This window comes from Crassostrea angulata, chromosome 5 (assembly GCF_025612915.1).
Source record: "Crassostrea angulata isolate pt1a10 chromosome 5, ASM2561291v2, whole genome shotgun sequence".
Lineage (NCBI taxonomy): Eukaryota > Metazoa > Mollusca > Bivalvia > Ostreida > Ostreidae > Magallana > Magallana angulata.
This window is the reverse complement of record NC_069115.1, coordinates 29,449,913-29,459,600: the sequence shown is the minus strand read 5'-3', so window position 1 is coordinate 29,459,600 and position 9,688 is coordinate 29,449,913. Positions and strand designations below refer to the sequence as shown.

Genomic DNA, 9,688 nt, shown 5'->3' with positions numbered 1-9,688 from the left:
GTTTGTCTACATACATGGAGGTTGAATATGGAAATGAAAAAGAGAGAGGAAAGCAGAGAGAGGGAGGGAGACAGCTGGTTTCCCTAGCTACTTTTCTCCTGAGTCCCGGCCCGTCTCGTCTGTCTATTTAAGGTCCCTGTTAAAGTTAGGTTTTAGGGTTGGGGGATTTTAAGTATATGCTATTGACTTGTGTTCTTATTTTGTTATAATAAATTTATAAAGGGTTGTTAATCTTGGTTTTCATTTACTTCGAGTTTGGTTTATTATATCTGGTTTATCTATAGTGAGAGTAAAGTCGTTTTCATACCTTATTTATAATTTAGTAAAGTTTAATTCTTAATGTAGAGGTCAAATTCAGTCTCAAAACAAAAATAAACACAACGCGAAGTACGGATAAAAACCTATACGGCACTGACCTGCTACATTATTTGGAGAAAAGTAGCTAGCGAAACCAGCCGTCTCCTTCCCCCTCTCTGCTAGTTATAGTTGAAACTATCGTTTATTCAACAAAAAAAATTTATCTAATTTAATCTAAGCGATAGAAAGAATCATAGAATATCTAGAAAAAGATCATCTTTCATACGAAAAATTAAGTGAGCGGTTTATTTTAATTAAAATGCATAAACATCATTTTAGCAATACCAATAGTGAGGCCAGAAATACTTTTAGTCGAGTGTGAGGATGTTTCTGCAAAGATATTTTGGACAGAATCCTCCGATCACAGTTCCTTGAATTCATCTCTTCCACTTGAAACGTTTCTTCAAATAAGCACAGAAAATAATGCATTTGTGAACTGCACGTATGAAAGAATTGAAACTAATAGAAGCAATTTCTATATTTATCAAGTAACCAATTTAAAACCTAATACAAAATACAGATTCAAATTCATGGTCACCGATCGATTTAAAAGTGATTCCATGAACATTCAGACATGTTTCACGGATGAAGAAAAAGTTAAAAGTAAGTATTTGTGATTATCAGATTTAAAATTACATAAACATGTTAAAATATTGTACTACTAGATTGTTGCCACTTTGCTAATAGTTATCTTAAACACCAGTAGATATATCGAATTCGTCAATATACGAGGGTCAATCAAAGACAATGCGGCTGTCTATCATATATTTTTCATGAAAGTCATACTTAACAGATTAATCTGTGCACCAACACTTATGTTATTGATATGCGAAGTTTTAGTCCATTTGATGAAAGGGTATTTTTGTTACCCCTTTTTAAAAACAACATGTTTTGTCTCCACGGCGCACGGTAACGTTCAAAACATGACGTCAAAATTAAACATGCACAGTTTATAGATATACCCCATCTTTTTATCACGCTTAGTCTCTTGTGCCTTTCTTCTTACAATTTAAAATGGCACTGAACCACTTAACATCTTATTTGCACACATTTGCTCGAGAATCATATGTTACTTCTTCAATGTTTTCATTTTCTAACCGTGTATATCTTAGTTTACAGTAAGGAAAACCCCGAACGTCGATTGACGTTACTTCTTTTATGACCAAATATTTACAGATACTCTACTCTCTTTCGGACTGTTTTTTATTCAAAATACAATGACCACCACCCCCACAAATTTTATTACAGTTAAACACAAACTTGCAAATAATTGTTGAATTATTTTTTGCACGATTGAGCATTTTCACAGCTTGTATCAACTTTTTCCTGAGTTAAATCCATTTTATTTGTACTTCTCGTTGCGCCGTGACGACAGGCGACGTCGATGTTTTTAGTCAATTCTAAAGAGGACTATCTGACTTTAGTTGCTAATATCTGTTCGACAAAACAATATATCCCATCATTATTTGGTACATAGAATACCATGCCTATACTAAATTTGAAGTTTCAATATAATTTGGTTTTAAGCCAAATTTATAGAGATAATACTTTCAACATTATATGGTTTATTGTTGACATAACACACATTTTGACCGTGCGCCGTGACCTCATTTTTGCAGGATTAAATTCTAAATAATTCTTAGAAATAAAGAAATTTATTAACTTTTTTTCTTGCAAATTGTCTGAAACTATTGCTAAATTATGTCTACCAAATTTAGTAATGATATGACGTTAAGTAACATAGCTATCACAAAAGTCTTCGTATTTTTTATTTATATGTTTCTATTTGTTTAACACAACCCAAAAATGCAGTATTGCCTGATTTGATAATAGGTCATAAAGACGAGTACAGCATGGGACTAGCTCTTGGTGGAGCAGTAGGTGGCGCCCTGTTTCTAGTGTTATTTGTTAGTGTTGGAGTCGTTACTGTTTGTAAATCCAGACAAGTAAGAACTAATATCAATAATCAAATCAATCAATCAATCTGTACCTTATATTCAAGTTATTGTTGTCGGAAACCATAATGATCACATATAATCTGCTTTCTAGATTGGATAACTTACTTACCGTACTAGTATGCTGTTATTGTGAACGGTCTCTAGTTCTGGTTTCAAATTGTCCTTAATAATTCTAATTTTTTTTGGATTGAACAGAGAGAAAGAAAGAAAGTGTGCGTACAAAAAAAAATCTGGATGGATCATATAATAATCAAACCAATAAATAAGATTTTTTTCACAGAATTTGCTTTGATTCGATTCGAAGAAAATTTGTAATTTTTTTTATCGTTTTAGAAAAGTCGAATAAAGTCCACAGAAGGTAAATAGCATTGAAATTTGATCCAGAGAAAATGAAAGAAAGATGAAAAGAGTTTAATATGGGATTTTTTTTTTGCAGTTACATCGAGTGCACACTATGTAAAACACCCTTGTCCGACGACTGATCAGACTTATCAAGAAATCTCTTCCAATCAAAACACTGGTAAAGTTGTGTGTGTGTGTGTGTGTGTGTGTGTGTGTGTGTGTGTGTGTGTGTGTGTGTGTGTGTGTGTGTGTGTGTGAAAGATATAAAGAAAAACAATTTCTTGGAACTGCTTTCTATTGTAGAATTACAAAATAAACATTACGTAGATCATTTATGCCCGGCGACTGATCATCCTTATCAAGATGTTTCAAACCAAATCAAAGGTAATATAATTTGTGAGTATGTACAAAATAAATTATTCATTGTATGTGATATAAAGTATGCTACAGTTCAAATAAATCCTTGGTAAATCCATTGTTTAAATGCTACAAATGAAAATTGATCTGACAGTTACGTAAAGAATTTACTGTTTTAGATCCTGAAACTACGCTTGAAAGGTGTGTATGTTTCTTTTTGTGAATGAAATGTAGATAATGTAGTGTTCAATAAATATGAATTATCCAGATTAAAATTTATAAAAATTAAGAAGGGTGCTTTACTTAATAATTATATTAAATGAATGACTGTGTTATCAAAGTAGTATTCTTAAGAACAGTTTCCAAAACTTTGATGATTTTTCAGCGAAAACAAATCACAAAAGCATTGAAAATTAAAATCATTTACAATCTTTAACACATTTTTATTTCATTTAATATTTGATTTCAAATGCAGAGGAGAATACATGGAAATACCAGATACAATCCTGACGAACGAAGAAAGTCATTATCATACATTAACGTAGGAAAAACTAGTTCTCATTGTGTAATATTCTACAATATCTATCTATCTATCTATCTATCTATCTATCTATCTATCTATCTATCTATCTATCTATCTATCTATCTATCTTAAAACATTCCTTTACCGGAACTTTATACTTCTTTAGCTCACCTGAGCTAAAGGTTCAAGTAATCTTTTCTGTTCAAAATTTGTCCATTGTCTTTCGTTGTGTTCGTGATAAAATTTCCAAATTTTCATCTTCTCCAAAACCATAAGGCAAATTTCAACCAATCTTGGCACAGAGCATTAAAGGGGAAAGGGCTTCCAAATTTGTTGAAATGAAAGGTTATGTCTTCTTCAAAGGGGAGATACATTTAATAGGAAAGACTGAAAATAGGATAGGATGTCGGAAGACATAATTTGTAGGAACCCAATCCCACTAATATGGTTATTCTACTTCTTTCTATAATGAACTCTGAACAATTTTTTGGCCTCATTCGGGCCCCTGGGGATCATAATTTTAACTAGCTTAAATTTATTATACATGAGAAGGCAAATGTTAAATTTTGGACATTACAGGTGTTTTTATTCTTGGAAAGGATCTAAATCTCATACCAAATAAGAAGCAAAAAGTACTTCATCTCTGGGTTTTACAGCATATTGTTTGAATTACCAATACAAAAAACATTCTCATTATCAATTGAAACGAAATGATTTTCATTTGTTACCAAAGTTACAAGTGAAGATTTATTAAACTAAATTTCTTCTTCTTTTATCAATTATGTGCGTTGAGGTCAAAAGGAGACATTTGACTTTTCTTATATATAAAATCTATTTTAAAATTGTCAAATAAAAAAAAAAATTCCGAGCAGTACTTTGTTCTGTCAACACTTAATAAGAACCGTTACTGTAAGTGAAAATTTGATACTTTGGGGAATTTTCAACAGTGCCCAATTGTTTGCAACATGTTTTTTACAAAAAAGTTTTTCTCATATGTCCTAATTGAAATTAAGGAAACTCATGCATGCAAAACAAGAATACTATTTAAAACAAGTTGATTATTTTAAACTATACAATGTTCAAGGAATATTAAAATTAAGAGGATGTTTAAAGTTTGATATGGGAATATACATAAAAAATTGGTTAACATTTGCAAATAACTTAAATGCTTTAATGTGTGTTAATTAACTATGCAAGCATTCTGATAAATTGTATATTCTAAATCCTTCAAATTGTGACATTTGGACCGAAATTCAAAGGTTAACCTAGGGATACAATTAAATTTTAGTAATTGACTTGTTTAAACCATAAAATATTAACTAAAAAATAGGTCCCATGAGAGGGTAAAGAAATAAGTATAGGAATGTATGATAAAAAATCTATGAATTTTTTTCTTATGAAAAACTGCAATCTTAGATTTTGCAATTTCATTATGTATTAAAGCTTCCTAATATTGGAAGCATGTTGCCATAACAACCAACTGGCTATTACATTGGTATCTGACTTTATAAAGCTGCTTTGATAATCAAAGTACTGAAGTTCTGACGGGAGTAGATTTTATCTTTATCATATATTTTAAAATCAATTTATCTTGCATGGCAATTAGTTTCTAGTTTGTGTTTGAATTACGCACTTTTTAATAATATGAATTTTTAGACTTTTCCGACAAGAATTTCGAGAAACCCCATATTAATCATGTTGTGTAATATTTAAAGATATATTTCAACTTCTAGTATGTACGTATTAGTTATGGAAACAATTCTAACAAGAGGCCCATGGGGCCACATCGCTCACCTGAGCAACAATGGGCGTTCAAAAGATATTGTGCCATATGGTCCCTCGGTAGAATAACAAAAAATAAATATTGTAAAGTATTCGAATTTTACACTTATTTTTGCATACACGTAATCTTTGACATTGTACCTTCATGAAATACTATTTTTTACCAGAAAAAGAAAATCCCACGCAAGATATAAAACTAAACATTTGGTAGGGGTACACTGTTAAGTTGTTAACTTCCAATTCCCTATATTTTCGTTCTGCCCCCCCCCCCCCCCCCACACACACATTTTGTAAAGCGATCAAAATATATGAGAGCATATAGGTACATTTTTTTCATTAAATACTTATTAGTTATTGTATTTTCAAAAAAAAATATAATAGTTATTGTTTTTTTATTTAAAAAATCCTACATGTATAGATGTGAAAAAGAACATTGTACCTCAATGTGCTCAATTCCTCAAATTAAAAACATTCAAAAATTTAATTTGTCTTCTCCATTATAAATCAATTGACTGTTATTTACCTCGCGTACAAACCAGGATAATTTTCCGCTGTGATATTTTCTTAGGAATAGCAATAATTACTTTATTCCCGCAACAGAAATGTGTCAGAACTATGGAAACTGTTTTAAAGATGTCGTTTTTATTTACTCGTGTCTGGAAAACTATCAAAATTGATGTAGATTTCACATTATTTATTGTATAAAGAGGGGGCCCCAGAGAGTAGGTATATACCGGTGCAGAATATCATTCTTTTATTTTGTTTGTACAAGTATTTAACATACTCTAATTCATATAGAACTTCTAATATTCAACCAAAATTTCAGCGTCAACATAGAATTATAAGCAAGATACAGAGCTCACAGTTCGCCTAGGTTTGAGTCATATTTTGTTCACATGAGTTTATTACATTCAGCTTAAGATTTTTAACTTGGAATTTCCTATTCAGCATTTAAAATGGAAAAAAAGAATGGCCTAAGATTTTCAATTCTTTTATTCACTCAAGACCAGTTCACTGGTATTTGGGGTTCAAAATCAGTTTATACAAATGTACACAAACACAGTCAAGGATCACATGTACAGTAAGAGTAATAATGACGAAAAAAGGTTAAGTATACAATACAATAAGTTGTTAAAGTTGGCTTCTGGAAGAACAGACTTTGAAAATTTTCTTTAAAAATATAAAATATATGCACTATAACAAATAAAGAACACAATTTATTTTTTCGAAATGAATCATATATATACATGTATATAAACCTACATATTTCCGTCAGCGGTATCAAACTCTATTTAAACTGAATTAACTCGAGAAAATGCCGAGCATCTTACCAAAACCTATTGCATAAATCTACCATTTCGCAAAAGATAATGCCGAATTACCGATAGAATGAATTTTATTTCAGTACTTTTTTGATACATCACATTTTGCTTCATTTGCGCAGGTAAACAGTTAACTGTTTGATTTACCGAAGTCTCTGTTTGATTTGATACGTAAACATCACGAAATACAGACGATAGTTCCCAGGTTACAAAGCATAAATAATGAAAACGAAACGAAAATCAGAACAAGCTAACACCAACGTCAGGTGTGAAAACTGTCAACGCATTGAAATATTTAGCCTCAATTTACTTCACAAAATCGGCACCAATATATTTTGCATGTTTCAAAAATGTCCCTTCATACGCGAACTGTTGCACAACAAGAAAATTCATCATAGTCATATCGACCCTTTTTCGTAAAATGTCATGGCTGCTTTCAACAAAGAACCTCGTTTTAGAAGTATCGAATACGAGTCTTGGTAAAATGGGTAACCCGGGCCGTGGCAAAATAAAAGCCGGGGCAGATCGGTAATCGTCAATTCCAAATACGCATTATTTTGCAGTAATATTTACAGCAAATACAAATACACATGTCCATCAAATATCCTGAAATTTTGATAAGATTGGCAGATTAATAACTGCCAATATTTTGTTTTGCCCAGGCCAAGTCTTGCCTACCCATTTTACCGGATACCGATCCCGAAACTATTAAACTGATTGAAACACGCCTTTCCTTTATTATTATTTTCGTAATAACTCAGATTTGAAACAGAATTATCACTCAATTTTTGCAATTTATATTTTCCTTCCCATAAGGATAATTTATGCTAAACTACGTTGAATTGGACTCAGTAGTTCTTGAGAAGAAGATTTTTAAAAATGCACCCCCTTTTTCTACAGTTTCAAGGTTTTCTCCGCTTTGAATACAGATCGGACTTTTATTTCTGCAATTTATTTTCGCCCTCCCATAAGGATGCTTTGTGCCAAATTTGGTTGAAATTGGATAAGCGATTTTAGAGAAGAAGTTCAAAATGTAAAAAGTTTACAGACGGACACACAGACAGACGGACGACGAACAAAATGTGATCAGAATTGCTTACTTGAGCTTTCAGCTCAGGTGAGCTAAAAATTGTATGGATCCAAGCACTATTGATATCGAACTCTAGTCTCGTTTAAATAGACGCTCAGCTGTCTTCGTTAATCTCCGACAAGCAAGAGAGCCCCCTCTCTGCTTGTCGCAGATTTAAGGAGACAGCCGAGCGTCTGGTTGAACGAGACTATATTAACTCTGGAGTAGGAATACACGAGACTACAAAAATATCTAAATTGTTAGTAGTATATAAAATTGACTATTTTCAAAGTGTTTATAGATAAGATTCCTTGAAAAACAATGCTTTAGCATACATAACATCGAATTCTTTTTTATGATTTTCAAGAACTTAGTCTTGTCAGCGGTGATGATTTGTGCTTAGGTCCAAACACTGTTTTACTTTCGGTTTGCCAGAGTAACTGCATAGGAGAGTTGATTAAAATCAACTCCCAAAAATGCTTTGATTTGAGTTATGGCAGTGTTACTTAGGTGAGTCATATGGCCCCTGGACCTCTTTTTTTTTTAAGTTTTATTTTGTCTTGATGAAGAGTCTGGTTGTCCCGAAAATGAAATAGTTTTATCATTAGTTTTGTTGTCAATTTCTAGATCTATTTATACGTTTCAATCATTGTAGGTAAATATACTGTTACTTCAACAAGGAGTGGCCGAAACTACAGCTGAACAAAATGTATTTTTTATGCCTCGACTGAACATATTTCTAAGGACTTTACATTATTTTTTCTATAATGAATGCATTTATTAACCTGTTGGATTTCTTTTTGTCTGAAAAAAAAATTACGTAATGTTTTCATTGTTTATCGCTGTAGAAGGTTATTAGGCAATGTTTGATATCAAATTAATTAAAGGCAAACATGATCTGTAAAAGAAAAAAATTAATGGAAAGAAATCTCATCCAAATATACCCGGAAATGAACAAGAAAATTGAATAATAGCAGATCTGATAGTGGCCATTAAAGTACCAAGAAATGCATCAAGAGTGTCATTCTTTTTGTCCTTGTTATTTCAAATGAAGTTCAATTTGCACAAAAATTACGAATTTTCCTCGGCCTATAATCATATTTCTAATAATAAACTCGAAAAAGGTACTTTAAAAGGTAAATTATTATGCACAAAGGACTAAGTGCGGTATGGTCAAATATCTGCCCCAGATTTCAACCAATTTTTAAAAAGTATCGTATAAAAAAAATCTTAACAAATCAATATATAGAGGATGCCAATAACTTTTATAATGATTTTAGTCATCATTGCTCATTCGCTGTGTATCTATGACGTCACCTAAATGGCCCAATTCCCGCAAATTTGCAAACAAATGAAAATATTCTCATTTTTACTCTATATTTTGCATTCGGAAGTATAGAGCGCAGGTCTGTTGCAACCACTATTGAAATAAAACCACTATTGAAATAAATTATTTCAATAGTGGTTGGGAATGCATTTCATTAGAAAAATCACTTTGCAACCACTATTGAAATAAAACCACTATTGAAATAAATTATTTCAATACTGGTTGGGAATGTATTTCATCTGAAGAATCGCTTTACAACCACTATTGAAATACAACCACTACTAAAATAAAATATCTAAATAGTATTTAAGAAATGAACTCAATGTTTACCCAAGTTATACTCGTATAACTTGGGTTGGGGCAATTTACGCTTTATAATCCGCGAAGCGGATTATAAAAAAGCGTAAATTGCTCAAACCCAGGTTATACGAGTATAACTTGGGTAGATATTAAGTTCATTCCTTATAATTCAATTTTCTGGACTTTGCTGTACAAATTGAGTCCGTTTTACTTTTAAAAATGATATAAATCTGTTCAAAATTCAAACGTAACGTCAAGTGAATTAGTACGTAGGTGCATTGTGACGTGTCTTGTGACGTGCAAACCAGGTTATTCAAATTTAACTAAATTTTCTATCCAATCAAATGCCGC

The 9,688-nt window shown here is 31.7% G+C and overlaps 1 protein-coding gene across 1 annotated transcript; it reads left to right on the top strand.

The window, feature by feature from the left end:
• Positions 1-632: 632 nt before the first annotated feature.
• Positions 633-9,014, top strand: LOC128185286 (uncharacterized; the record flags this gene model as incomplete). The annotated part of the gene is made up of 8 exons (XM_052854921.1): positions 633-960; positions 2,191-2,303; positions 2,649-2,673; positions 2,752-2,835; positions 2,961-3,041; positions 3,194-3,215; positions 3,490-3,555; positions 8,366-9,014. Coding segments are annotated over 8 exons (723 nt in total), but the record flags the coding sequence as incomplete, so codon positions are not given.
• Between the last annotated feature and the right edge of the window lie 674 nt (positions 9,015-9,688).